The following is a 15,019-nucleotide window of genomic DNA, read 5'->3' as shown; positions in this document are numbered from 1 at the left end:
CAGGCACTGCTCAGGCAAACTTGAATGGGATTAGCAGGAGGCAGGAGGTCTGGTCTAGAGGGTTGAGCCTCCATTTGCCTGAAGATAACATCCGAAGGTCGCCAGTTCGAGGCCACCGGCACCGTGCGACCTTGAAGCAGCTGACAAGCTGAGCCGAGTTATTCCATCTGCTCTGAGCGTGGGAGGATGGAGACCAGATCAGAAAGAAACATCTGAATGTTGTGGTTTCTTGAAAGATAGAACCTTTCAAATAGTAAAAATTCCTACGGGGATTTAAAAAATTGCCTGCCTATGTAAACCGCCTTGAATAAAGTCTAAGGAGAAATCTGAGGACCAAGAAAGGCAGTATAGAAATACCTGTATTATTGTATTATTATTATTAGAAATGAGTCGGTTTAGGACAAACTGGTAGGCAGCTGCTAAAAAGGCAGGATTTGGATCAGATAAGAGGTATGGAGAAAGGACTAAGTGTAGTCTTTGGGGATGGCCAAAGAAGAGTTTAATGACTACATGGAAGTGTGAACTTTACACACCAGGGACAACAAATCTCTTTAAGGTGATGAATTAAGTAATGGTGGGGTGTGTGCACCTGAGATGTCAAGTTGCCCGCTAGTAAGGCCAAGAGTTTTCATTCTGGGATAAACAACCTCATAGTGTTGATTTGTATAGGCATGCCTTGGATGCAAAACCCATAAGGGAGGGAGTTTGCCATGAATTCATGCAACTTTGTACACTTTTTGTGGATAAACAATCTGACTCCTTGAGTAATAGGCTGTTTTGGAAATGGGATGACCATAGCAAGCTGTTGTCTGATACTTATGTTGCCCATTCAAGTTTAAGAGGTTGGATCCTCCCCCCTTGGCTCCCAAAAAATAACACAATTGCAAGTCCTCAGAAATTCCCAGTCTCCCCGGGTGTGCCAAAACTCCATTATATATGCTCCATGCTACTATTCTTTTCACAGCGAACCACGGGAGCATCAACAGCCTCATGTCGTCATATTCCATAAAGTAACCATTGATAAAAATGGGGAGACCCTGGAGGCAGAACTAAACTGTTCTGTTTTGGATGGTATTTCACAACGTTTTAAATTCCTTGAATTCATATGATAGGCTTACACTGGAAGAAGAATAAGGGAAGGCAGAGTTGTTCATTATCTAACTGCCAGAATTCAAGATCCCATGTGATTAATCACACTATACTCAAGTAGTGTTGCATAACTGTGAGCTGAGAGCTTCACGGGTTGAGATCTACTCAAGATAGTCAATATTACTGAGAAGATAATGCTAGTGTCTGTTAGGCTGATGCTGGTCTCTGTTGGCCTGCCACTTCTGCATGCAAAAGTCCCTGCTGCAGCTTAGATGGCCAGTGCAGATGTTCTCTTGATGGTGAGTTGCCCACAGCTCTACTTCCTGATCAGTTTCTTGCTAGATTCTTTCCACACATCTGGCCAGGTTGTGCACTAGCGGAGGCTCCTTGCGAGAGCCAGATTACTCAATGGGCAGACTGAGCATGTGCTTAGGACACCAGCAAAGCAGCCCCCTCCCCCCCAAAAAAAATATTTCTTGGAAAAAAGTTGGTATTTCAAAAAAAGCATCAAAGAAGTCATGGGAAGAATCAGAACCTTGTTAGACTACAATACTATTCACCCCCTTTTCTTGTTCTTGTATTACTTATCCCCACCTAAATGGGGGTGAGGGTGGGGGTTCTACTGATGTAGATCAAAATAATGAAAGGAAATCAGAACACACACACACACAATAATGTATATTGTGTAATTGTTTTCTTTTACTTTATAGTATTGTTTTTATTTTGAATTACATATGGGAGGGCACCATAATCTTTTCTGTGCCTGGAGCCTCTAAAGATCTTAATCTGGCCACCAAAGATCCCAGTTAGTTGGGCTGACCTTCTGAAACCTTGGTACTGATGGCAGTGGGAGCACCTAGTGCATTGGGGTAGGCAGGGCGGCCCATAGGAAGTCAGCTATCGCCACCTCACACCATCACTTTAAGGCGATTGCTCGATTCCATTATGGTATCGGTAACCAGTTTGTGCCTGCTGCTCTTCAGATCTTCAGAGCTAAGATTGTGACCCAGTTGTTATATGGTGCCCCATATGGGTTGCAGAAGCCAATAGCACTCTGGACCGAGTTGCAGCCGTATTTTTTAGGAGGATTCTCGGAGTCCCAAATTCCATCAGGTTAGCAACGCTGGCTCTCGAGTTGGGAGTTCATCTCCCTTCAACTATAGCTTGGGCCTTAACATTTAAATTTTGGCTCCATCTCCGTCTTCCATCCGAGTCCCTTCTCAATGACCTGATAAGAGATCCCTTTCTATCTAGCTGGTTTCATAAAATTGATTCCAAATTGAATTCGTTAGATCTTTCCTTGGAATCCTCAGCGGATCTTGACATTAACAGCGCCTATAAGCTAATTCAAACTAGGCTTTGGGAAGCTGAATTTACCAATCTGTCTGCTGATCTTAATCCAGTATGTTCCCCTCTTTCCTTTGGATTTTGCCCTCTATCAGGTCAACTTTCCAAATAACAAATCCCTCTCCCAGAAGGGCTTTTATGCTCGCGCGTTTCAATATTTTCCCATCCTCGTACCATCATGGTAGATTTTTGTCCATTCCTCGGAATTGCAGAGTATGCTCTTTTTGTCATCTCAAGCCGGACACTCTCGAGCATATTCTAATCCACCGTCCAGCGCATTGTCTACTCAGGAAGCTGTATTTGGGCCCTTTTCTAAACTACCCTTTTGGCCCATTTATTGATCCTATTTTTGTCTTAGTGATATTTGGAAAAAAGGGGGGGGAGTTCAGGGAGGGGGGAAATTTTAATAATATAGGATAAAAAACTGGCAACTGCTAAAGTAATATTTGTTGTCAGATTTCTTCTCAGACTTTAATCCAAGGCAGTTTACATAGGCAGGCTGTTCTAAACCCCCATAGGGATTTTTGCAATTGAATAGTTCTATTCTTTCATAGAACTCCTCCTTCCAGCTGGATTCCTTCCCGGTCTGGCCTCTCTCTGGCCCGTCGCCTCCTATGCGCCACTTGACGGCAACTCTCTGCCATCTAGGGTCAGCTCATCAGTATATCAGTGTGTCCTCATTTCTTGGGTACTTCTGGTTGTTTCGAACTGGTTGTTTTGAACCAACTGAGCCAGACCTCCTGCCCCAGATTCATTGTGAGATTGCACATGTGTAAGGTATATGTGTTACTAAAACAACCACAAAATATAACATAATAGTGAGTTTGCTCACTCAGTCTGCTTCAGAACCCACTGCATCGCTAACTTTAACAGATGAAAGGAGTAAGTTAACAAACAGTCTTCAGCAATGTGTAATAGGGTTGTTGGTCTTCAGACTGTGATCCTTAGTTTGCAAATTGAGTGTGTGACTTACAAGTGTGTCATTGTTATCTGTGAAATATTGAGTCAATAGGCTAATCCTGTGATTTCCAAACTGGGGGTGGTTGCGACCTGATTGTTGATGGGTCCCCAAAGGGTATTGGAAGGATCAGATAACTAACTGCCTCCAGCCCTGAGGCTATTCAAAAATCAGATACTGTAACTCAGCTCCTGCAGTTTGCAAGCTCGTGTAAATATAGGGAGATAAATGTTTCAAGGTGTTTTTTCTACTTACTTATAAATAAATAAAATATTTCTTTCTGGTTCTCATTTTTTAAAAGTCTGGTAAACCTAGGTGGGTTCCGATAGAGTGTCATTTAAAAAGTGGGTCCTGGTGCTAAAAAGTTTGGGAACCACTGGGCTAATCAATCTCAGTTTTAAAACTACCTTCAATCGACTTTGTAGATTCTAGCTGTGATTTAAAGTAATATGGATGTAGCCAATTTTTCTTATCAGTGGTGCCTGGCTGTTTGCTTGCCTTTAACCCCCCCCCCACACCTCATCCTCATTTTGCTTTAAGAAGAGCCCTTTTGGATCAGATGAGAGGTCCAACATCTTTTGACAGGGTCTTGCAGTTTGTGGGGGAAGCCACAAAGAGGACTGCTCCAAGGAAATTGTGTTTGCACCATTGCATGTATGAGAGTGTGTTCTTACCTGTTCTACAGTACAATTAAGGTGTCATTATTGCAAATGCAAATAAAACAGAATAATCCTTAAACTGCTTTTTCCAGGCATTTACCTGAAAAAATTAAAGATGATAGCCAGATAAAGAATATGAGTGGGCAGTGGTTTTATGAAGCCAAGGCCAAGAGGCACAGAGAGAGAATACATGGAGCAGACCTCATACGGGCATCAATAAGGAGGAAGCCGATGACAACTGGTATGCTGTGTTCATTTCTCTTTTAAATTGCTAGGGGTTATTTTAAGTGAAGAAATATGTTTTGTCCCTCAGTGAGCTTTGGTTAAATATTATAGTAAAAAAATGAGAAACCTGTTCAGTGCACTTGAGTCAAGAATAACGGATTATATTTGTCCATGATGAGCCAAGTAGAAGGAGGGCAGCAAGGCAAATGTGATGTCTCATGAATAAGGCTCTGGCTTTGTGTTTTCTTGCCCTTTTTCGCTTCTCTAAAATGTTCAGGTTGGCTTCAGACATGTTAACCTTTTCTAGGGTTCGGATAGTTCTGCCTCCTGGTCCCACAGACCACACTGAGTTTTGCTTAAGCAAAATAAATGTTTTTATTTTTTTTCCGTACTTTTAAAACATAAAAGCATAAAAAAAGAATTACAAGAGAAAATAAATGTTCTCTTTTTTGTGCTTTATGTTTTAAAAGTAGGAAAAAGAGAACATTTATTTTCTCTTGTAGGTTTTACAACTACAAAGCTACGCATGCTTGCTGAGAAATTGCATTGTAAATCTGTTTAGAAGTTGGGTATGACTTTGAACAAGATGATTTAATGACCCTTTAAGTTTCCGTTTGCTTTTAATGGTGCCTGCAGCATACTCATTGTGAAAGTGTATAAATGGCTAGGTGGATCGCATCTAGGGGTAGGAGGTCTGGTTTAGAGGGTAGAGCCTTCGTTTACCTGAAGATAACATCCGCAGGTCGCCAGTTCGAGGCCACCGGCACCGTGAATGGTGAGATCTTGAAGCAGCTGACAAGCTGAGCTGAGTTATTCCACCTGCTCTTTGGTGTGAGCGAAGAAGCATCTTGGCTGCCCTCCATGTGAGAGATGAAGGAGCTGCTTGTCAGCTTGCGTGGGAGGAAACTGGAGGCCAGAATGTGATACCAGATCAGAAAGATCCATCTGAAATGTTGTGGTTCTTGAAAGATAGAACCTTTCAATTGTAAAAATCCCTACAGGGATTTAGAACAGCCTGCCTTTGTAAACCGCCTTGAATAAAGTCTGAAGAGAAATCTGACGACCAAGAAAGGCAGCATATAAATACCTGTATTATTGTTAGTTAGTTAGTTAGTTAGTTGAGGTCCATTTTGGTCTCGTTTGATATCATTTTACTTATACTTTTCAGATGATTTGTTTCAAGTTTTTTCTCAGCAAAGGACAATTCAGGGGTGCAATTTTGGTTTGGGATGGGAGGATTTTCAGTTGATGACAAAATTCATAGCAAGGTCGAAAGCTTGCTTTTAATGCCTTCTGTATTAAATTGCAAATAAGAAAAACAACTATAATTTTTTTTTTATATTAACCTGAGGGAAAAGTGGTCTAAAGTGGGATGGGAAAGAACCTTAGATTTCCTTACAGGGCAGGCACCTTGGAGTCACCGTCCCTTTTACGAACTCCATTCCATTTCTTTAATTGGGAACAATGTAAACCTACCTGCAAGAGTTATTGAACTAAAGATGAATTCATTATTAGGAACATCCATGATTCCCATTGTTGAACCTCCATAGAAATGAATAGAAGCTGTGCAAGGGGAGATCTGTGCTCTTGCAGGAGTCCCATTTATCATTGTAGGCTTTATTTCAGTATTTAAGTATTTCACATGTTAAATGGCGCAGTTATTGAGAAGTAATGTAATATTTTAGAGCTTTTGGTATGGTGTTCTGGAAGCAGATGTTTAATTATTGGCCGGTTTCATAGTGTTAATAAAATGTGATTAAAAGGGTTTATGTGATTGGATGCTCCTGGATTTTGCATCTTCAAGCTTTAAGTCTATTGGTGTTGGTTCTCATGTATAGTTTTAAGCATGTCAATGCAAGATGACATTTCCCTGCGTTGTGTCCATGTTATATTTTAGCAGAGCCAAATCGGAGCAAGTCGGGTGAAGTAAAGAACAGCTGGGTGAACAACATCAATAAAGAAGCAAATATGCCACCACAGGTGTTTCGTGCCATCGAAGAGGAATCAAAATCTAGTCAGAGGTTAGACATTCAAAGGAACTTCTCTTTATAAAAAGATTGACTAGATAAACCAATTCAGCAAATCTGCATTTGCTACAACTTTTGTGGTTGAGATTAATTTTCTTTAAAGTAGGTTTTGTTCATTTTCAGTTCTGTTCCTTTCCGTTTATAATTAGCCCTATCTCAAGGGCTCAATGTAGGTCACAAATAGCTTATCAAACAATGAAGTTGTCTACTCAAGAAGGAAGCGAGAGAAAAAGAGAGAGAGAACAATATCGTATTTTAGAACTTGCAGGGCTAACTTTAATTCCTGTCCAAAATATTGGGGTGTGTCTCTGTGTTGGTCTCTTTATTTGTTTCATTTTCATAGCCACACTCTTTATATTATGTGTCCCAGTGGTGACTTACTATTTTTTTTTTTTTGGAAGAGTAAATGTTAGCTCTAGGATACATATATATATATTTTTCCCCATCCACACCTCTAGATATTACAGCTTGGAAAGGAATGCTCCTTAGATCTACATTGCAGTTCAGTGTACATAAGTGAGAATCGCCCTTGTTTAAAGTGAGGGAAGGGTTGTCGTTTTCATGAATGATGCTTTCCTTGACATATTTACCTTGCTTTTGAGTGCAGGTTTGAGGGAGGAATTGTTCAGGTGTGTTATGCAAAAGATGAACATGGAAATCTTCGTAGCTGAAAGATTTTGGGGGGTGGTTCTGTCCCAAGTCCCGGTCTTCCTTCTGACCTTCTTGATCCCTTTGTCCAGTTAGCTGGCTGACTGACCAGGGTTTATTACCCATGCAACTATGTTCTGTATCATTCATTCCCAGCTCCACCTCTGTAACTGTGCCTTCCTTCAGGCCATAGAGATCCTATCACACCTGTCTTGCTTCTATCAAGGTGTTTTAAGAGCAGCCATCTGTAAAGTGTATTATGTTAAAGGAGCATGGCGGTTGAGTGTCGCGGTCTATCTTTCTTGGCAAATGCCAAAACACTTGAACTGGGTGAAGCTAATAAAATGCACTGCTGGCTGTCAATGTCACTTGATCAACACTTTAATTTTAAGTATTGCAAATGCTATCAATGCTCAATTGGCTGTGCGTAACAAGGCAAGTGGAAATTGCCTTAAGAGTTTCTTTGTTGTCTTCTGCAGTTCTAAGGAGTTCAATGCAGCCTCTGACATCTTGGACAAGCCCCAGGAAGACACAAGGAAGATGGCCGCTTCGCCATCAAAGGTGGGTTTGCTGCCTGTGTCCTATGGAAGTTGGCATTTTATTTTTTTTTAATGAATTAATTTGTACCTCTCTACAGTACTACTCAAGATGGTGTAGGTGAAATTAAACAAACCCTCATGATCCCATATCCCATAAACAATATCAAAACTACAGCCTCTTAAAATCAGTAACCAGTTAAAAGTACAGATAACACAATTGCTATTTTGACCCTTGCCTTAATAGTGAAGTCAGATTGGCCCAGAGGAGTGGGGCGAAAGGTTTGATTTCAGTCTTCTGCAACTTCATGCTCCACTGATCCTTCCATGTTAATTAGGACAATTGTCTTATGGTGTTTCCTGCCCCTCCCACTTAAGATTTTTTTAAATTTGCCATGTTTGTTTCATTTTATTTAAGAAATGTATACCTTGCTTTTCCTTTGCCACATTAAATGCCCAAGATGTCTTATAAGTTTCCATAACAAATAACAATAAAACTTACAATTAATTTTGCCAGTTGGGGACTGGCAAAAAAAAGCTGCATCTATAGGGAAGAGCAGCAATCAGTTAATCATATATAGAGTCACAGGAGGCAACCACTAACACATCTAAATGCACATCACCCAAATGCTTGACGAAACAAAATATTTGCCTTGTTGTGACCTTTTAACCCCAGTTGCATTGAATGGATTACTGAAATTGGCGTGCACCTGTTCTGTTAACATGTTGTGTACTGAAATATGACTATTTTTGTTTTTGCTGTTTTTTTTAAATTCATGTGCTGCCAAAGGGGAAGAGTTGGATTTTTAATTTTGAGCTGGTGTCATGCTCAGGTGGTTGTTTCTGTTACTGACTGTGGGGTACAATCAACTCCAAAATTGCAATAGTAAAAACCATTTTTGTGCAGGGTAGGGCTAACAGATGGATTAGAAGATGGGTAGATTAGAAGACTTTATTTTATCATGTTTGTAGCCCTGTTAACGTATTACGTTCAGTGTGTAGATGTAATTGTTGAGCTGTACATATGATGTTGATAGTTCATGTATACAGTTATTCAAATATAGCAGTACTCCACATTTTTTAGGGGTCTATATTTACATTTTGAAAATGTGTGCATGTACAGTTATTCACCCAAAAGAGTGTATCTGCATACAATTTGAAATGTGAATAGACCTAGTATGTTCCCGAACGGGCAGCCCAATCCTATGCTGCCTGGAGTACGGGCTGCTGTGGTGCTGAAAATGGTTGATGTGGCATCCTTAGTGCTAACTGGGCAGTGCTGGCAGCACCTTGGGAGAAGGGGACTTTTGTCCCCTTCCTTCAGGTAAGACAAGTAGCCCTGCAATGCAGCGACCCTTGGGCTGAAGTAGAATTGAGAGCCTCCGTGTCAGGTCCATAGCCCAATATTGGAGGCTCTGGATGCCGAGGAGCAGAGCTTCTACGGTCCTGCCTCGCTCCCACCTTGGTCCACCCCCAGCATGCCTCCTCTCTGCCCTCCCCCCCCACCCCAGAATGCCTTTCCCCACGCCCCCACCTACCTCTCTGGTTTGGGCAACCACGGAACAGCGGAGCACCAGTGACCCACTGGCGCTAGCCCAGCTCCTAGTTAGGAAACTAGTTCCCTGGTTTGTTCTCTAACCTACTCCATAAATCATATCAACTTAGCTGACACAAACAGAAAGTTCCCTGTTTTCTCAAATACGTTGACATGAGTAATGGAGAAAGTTAGAGAACAAATTCCTCTTTTGAGCTAAAATCTGAACAACGGTCATGGTCAAACCTGAACTTCAGCTATACACTGTAGGACATGGTGGAAATGGAAAAGGTGCAGAAGAGAGCGACTAAGATGATTACTGGGCTGGGGCACCTTCCTTATGAGGAAAGGCTACGGCGTTTGGGCCTCTTCAGCCTAGAAAAGAGGCACCTGAGGGGGGACATGATTGAGACATACGAAATTATGACATGGGATGGACAGAGTGGATAGAGAGATGCTCTTTATGCTCTCACATAACACCAGAACCAGGGGGCATCCACTAAAATTGAGTGTTGGGAGAATTAGAACAAACAAAAGAAAATATTTCTTTACTCAGCGTGTGGTTGGTCTGTGGAACTCCTTGCCACAGGGTGCGGTGATGGCATCTGGCCTGGACGCCTTTAAAAGGGGATTGGACAGGTTTCTGGAGGAAAAATCCATTACAGGTTACAAGCCATGATGTGTATGTGCAACCTCCTGATTTTAGAAATGGGCTATGTCAGAATGCCAATGCAAGGGAGGGCACCAGGATGAGGTCTCTTGTTATCTGGTGTGCTCCCTGGGGCATTTGGTGGGGCCACTGTGAGATACAGGAAGCTGGACTAGATGGGCCTATGGCCTGATCCGGTGGGGCTGTTCTTATGTTCTTATGATTATACCCCTCTCAAGGTTCGTTCTTCATGCCAGATTTGGATAGGACAGGTTGCCTTGATTACTCCAGTACAAATTTTGAAACCGGTTATTAACAATGCTTAAAAAAACCATCTCTATCTTACCCTTTTTATGTGGAATGTCAATGGTGATTAAATGGTTACATTGCTGCTTGGGGTAGAGTGGATCCCCTCAACTTGTTAAAACTTATGAGCTTGTTTCACTTCATTTTTGGAAACTTGCAGGACTTGATGTGCTTGCTGGGCTTTTGTCTTGTTTAGAAATGGTAACATTATGCCACAGGTTTAAAGGTGCCAACAAAATGGAGCAGACCGCCCTGGGTGGCAGCTATGGCCAGGGGGCCTTTGCCCAGCTTAGGCTGATGCATTATTGGCAACCTTCAGTCTCGAAAGACTATGGTATCGCGCTCTGAAAGGTGGTTCTGGCACAGCATCTAGTGTGGCTGAAAAGGCCAATCCGGGAGTGACAATCCCTTCCACAATGGGAGCAAGTGCAGTCTGTCCCTGGTCTGTCTCCCTGGCTATGGGCCTTCCTTCTTTGCCTCTTAGCCTCAGACTGTTGGCAAAGTGTCTCTTCAAACTGGGAAAGGCCATGCTGCACAGCCTGCTTCCAAGCGGGCCGCTCAGAGGCCAGGGTTTCCCACTTGTTGAGGTCCATTCCTAAGGCCTTCAGATCCCTCTTGCAGATGTCCTTGTATCGCAGCTGTGGTCTACCTGTAGGGCGCTTTCCTTGCACGAGTTCTCCATAGAGGAGATCCTTTGGGATCCGGCCATCATCCATTCTCACGACATGACCGAGCCAACGCAGGCGTCTCTGTTTCAGCAGTGAATACATGCTAGGGATTCCAGCACGTTCCAGGATTGTGTTGTTTGGAACTTTGTCCAAATAATATAACTTTGTCCAATAATAATATAATGGGCTGATGCATCAGTTGTGGCTTTATCTGAGCCTGCCAGACCTGACCATGTTGGTTCAATGCATGCATGCTGTCAAGGCTAGTTTTCTTACTGGTATATTATTAGTCCCTCATTTGTTTGCTTTGTTTTATTTATTTTGGGATGTATCTCCTGCCTTTTAATCAAGTGATCCTTAAGGCAATGTACAACATATTCTGGTAATATAACCATGCGCACACAGTCCAGTGGCAATTAGAACACCTTCTGACAGGGAAGGGTGAAGTCATTCTCCCTGCAGCTGCTCCTTGACTGGCCAGTGGTTGTGGCTAGGCTGTCTGGTCTTCCTGTTATCATGATAAAAACATAAGAAGAGCCCCGCTGGATCAGGCCAAAGGCCCATCTAGTCCAGCTTCCTGTATCTCACAGTGGCCTACCAGATGCCCCAGGGAGCACACAACAGACACAATCTGCGTCCCAAGGCCCTCCCCTGCATCTGGCAATCTGAGCTAGCCTACCTCTAAAACCAGGCTCTTGCACATACCTACCATGATGTTCTTGCTGGGAGGACAGGGGTACAACCCCCCAACACCCTTTTGGTACTCACTCTTTCTTTACTTACTAGATGAATTAAAACTTTCTGTCAATGCACTGAAGGCAGTTCCCAGTTTAAAATAATGACTTGTGGTTTAAATAAAATACTTTACAGAAGGAAAAAGTGATAAGGAAATGAGTAAAACTCTGGATCTCACCTTTTTTGTCGTTTTCTCTTCCTTTCTCTGCTGTTTTTCTTTGTTGAGCTAAACATTATGCAAATGCTTTTTTTGTTTCAGCAAAGGAAAAATCCATTTAATGACTCTGCTTTACCAGATGATAACAAGCTGCCAGAGAATGCAATGACTGATTTATCAGAGGCATCAAAGAAAGGTGAAGATTGGGAAAAATAATAATTCATATTTCTCTGGTGTAATGGAAGATTTGCTTCAGTGTCACAATGTCTTTACTGTGTGTTTCTTATTGTTTTGTTAGTGTCTCCTTGCTGTGAAGGTGTTTCCCAGAAATGTGCTGTAGCTTTTCTTTTTCTTTGATTTAAATCCCACTGTTCCATTGGCATGGTGAGAGTGGTTTATAATCAAAACCACACAAAGCAAATTGCGACACAACAATGTTTGAAATTGCATTTTAATTATTAAAATAAGTACAAGTATAAAAGACACACTTGGAAAAATACAAAAAGGATAGATAAGTTAAACAAAATAGTATTGTTTCTAAGGACAGTATAATATTCATTGCATCATGTTCTAGTATAAGACTGGAAGTACACGCAAAAGGAAAATATAATACTGAACAAGGAAAACTAGATAACAGGATGCACCACTTCTTTAATACAGAGAACTGCATCATCCAACAATTTCTCAGGAACATTTTGTAGAGCAAATATTACTTTGAGTCTTTCAGGTCTTGTATACGAAGACTTCGTAGAATCTGTGTAGAGCCCTAAGGAGCTCACAGTTCTAAAAAAGCAAATAAATAAAAACAACACTTGCAACGGTCACTGGAAAAAAACAGTGTGCTGGGGCGGGGGGAAATTGGGACAGTTTCTGCCATCCTGTTACATATAAGAAAATAATTATTTAAAAGGAGACTTGTTAGCTCAGTTAGCAGGAGCAGAGCAGGCTGAACTCGAAGCCTTCCCTGATGCACTAGTCTCTTACTTGTAGGGAATATTTTTTAATGGAATGGGCAAGTTTTTAAAAAAGAATCAATCCTTGTCTTTTCAAAGTCTGATCCTAATTCTGCTGTGTGTGTCTCCCCGGCCTAAGAGAGAGCTTTGGATGTTCTCAGCCAATCCTGCTTTGTCACGTTGAATCCTTGGCTTAATGAGCGTGCTAATATCACCCCTTGTCCAAGGCACATAATAATCCTCTTACTTAGTTGCATGCCAATTTGTTTTGTTTTAGAACTAATGACTCCTTATGTGTAGCATGTTTTTACCCTTTCCTTTGTGTGCATGTCTTATCTTGCAGACACGCTTTTGCCTTCTGTAGAGAGTCCGTCCAAGGTAAAGTTTACAAGCGACCACAGGGTAGAGGAGTCCCAGAAGGCTTTCATAGAACCAAAAGAATTGCAGAGGCAGGCAGGAAAACCTCCCATACCAAAAGCCAGAAAGAACATCCACAAGACATCAGATGTCAGCCTGAAGAGTGACGATTCATTTCCCAAAGCTCCGGGAAGGGTCAAGCAGATTAACGGCCAAGGTATTCCGCCAAGGGGCATCCTGAAACGCAGCCCGAGTTCAAGTTCTACTGATTCTGAAGTGCTCCGTTTGAGCCAAGCTTTCGACCCCCCCAGTAAAAGTGTCCTTGAAGGTGTGGCCGAGAAGAACCCTCCTGCTGGAGAATCGGAAGGATTCTCCCAGAACTCACTGGAAAGGCTAAAGCAAGTCAGGTTCTCTTCCAACGTAGGTAGGAAGGAGCGTCCACAGAGCTTGGAGTTACACGAGGGCAAAGAATCTGGAGAGTTCAGTTTTATAGACTCGGACTACGTTAAGACCAGTGAAAATCAGGTGGGTGGATTAGATGCACTTCAGAATGAGCCTGGAAAGCCTTCATACTCTGACTCTCCAGTTTTAAATGGCAATACTGAGGACAGAGGAGTGTCTCACAAAGGGGAAATGGCATCAAGTTCTTACAGGTCGGATCTACCATCCAGTGACTTGCTGTGTGAGAAAAGCCCCATTGTGGAGCCTACAACTCCTGAAAAATCCTCCAGCAAGATCTCTTCCAATGTCAGTGAAAAACAAACCCTGGATGAGGCACATCCTCAAGTCAAAACTCAGCAACTGAGCCCTGGCCCAGACCTCTCAAAAAACACAACTGGTAAGAAATACAGTACTATCTAGTGGATTAAGAAAGAGTGGGTTTCTTGACCTAGTACAGTCTTGTCAATCTTCTTCCTTTTGAAAGTATACCCCTGCTTTATTTACCACTTTCTTGCCTTGGTTATTTCACAGACTAATCATTTTGTTACTTTCAGACTTCCCGGTGCTGACTCTGCACATGTTTGTTGGGTCTTAAGATGTCCTCAGTTGATTCTTGTGCTGTTGTTGATTAAAATCAATTTGTGATTGAGATAAGCAGATTATTTTTTACTGTCACAAAACTTACATTTTGTATAAACGGATGAGTAAGCTTGACTACAGGATGGCCAAACCTAGCTGCAGAGGTGAGGCTGGTTCACACATAATTAGACGAGGTGCTCAGGAGCCTCCCTCACTTCCTGGTTCAGGCAAACTATAATTTACCTTTAAGCCAGTATTGAAAACTTAATTCAAATGGAGTTTCCGCCCATGGGTGGCCCAATTATGGGGCCACCTGAAGTGTTCACTGGAAACAGCACCCTTGGGTGCCCTTTAGAGGGGCAGCAAACGGACAAGTCCTTGGCCCATCTGTCCACTGCACTCTCCAGCCCACCACTCAAGTGGGCTCTTTAATCCTCTTCCAAGTTGCTGGGAGGAAGTCAGAAGAGGATTGCAACAGTGGCAGTCTCCTCCTCCATCCAGCACTGCTGAAGGAAGAAGTAAGAGGGGAAGAAAGGTGCCACAGCTCCAAATCAGTGTCCCCATCTAAGTTCAGATCACCAAGGAGGCAAGGAAAGGTGGTATGGCAGGTATGGAGCTAAGAGGTACTCAAGGTACCTTTACAGACTATATAACAACATAAAAACACTTAAAAATGTAACAATAACAAAACCCCAGTGCAATTAAGTTCAGCATAACATAATATGATTGCAGAGAAACAAAACCAAAAAATGATGCAGCAAAACTGAGGTAGGTTCCCAAATGTTAAAGAAAATAAATGGGAAACTTTAGAAACTGGATCAAGCATATATTTCCAGTCTGTTACATAGTTTTGAAAGGTAATTCACACTGAATAAGTTTAATGCCATTCATATATTTCCTGCACTGTTATAGAATATTTTATTAGCAAAGTGTTGTAATAATTTTCTCTGTGATCAATATCTTTGCAGCAAGGCAAGGGATGGTGACATGGAGTCCTTCTTTGCTTAGACAGGTCATTGATGAATCAAATCAAAACTCATATGCAATATGTCTCCCTCCATTTAATTTCCAGTTCATGTCTTGGAAGTCAGGACTCCTTTTGAAATGTTTTTATTTTGATCAAGCTAATATGGAAAGCATGTGTTTCAGCA

The 15,019-nt window shown here is 42.0% G+C and overlaps 1 protein-coding gene across 1 annotated transcript in view; it reads left to right on the top strand.

Annotated features, from left to right (window-relative positions):
- Positions 1 to 15,019, top strand: part of SYTL2 (synaptotagmin like 2) — an 85,415-nt gene that overhangs the window by 45,508 nt on the left and 24,888 nt on the right. Inside the window, exons 3-7 of the mRNA XM_066619490.1 lie at positions 4,146 to 4,294; positions 6,176 to 6,299; positions 7,433 to 7,514; positions 11,641 to 11,734; positions 12,835 to 13,686. Of these exons, the coding sequence (XP_066475587.1) occupies positions 4,146 to 4,294; positions 6,176 to 6,299; positions 7,433 to 7,514; positions 11,641 to 11,734; positions 12,835 to 13,686 (1,301 nt within the window). The remainder of the gene's footprint in view (positions 1 to 4,145; positions 4,295 to 6,175; positions 6,300 to 7,432; positions 7,515 to 11,640; positions 11,735 to 12,834; positions 13,687 to 15,019) is intronic.

Source organism: Tiliqua scincoides, chromosome 3 (assembly GCF_035046505.1).
Source record: "Tiliqua scincoides isolate rTilSci1 chromosome 3, rTilSci1.hap2, whole genome shotgun sequence".
Taxonomy (NCBI): domain Eukaryota; kingdom Metazoa; phylum Chordata; class Lepidosauria; order Squamata; family Scincidae; genus Tiliqua; species Tiliqua scincoides.
This window is presented reverse-complemented; position numbering and strand designations above follow the sequence as displayed.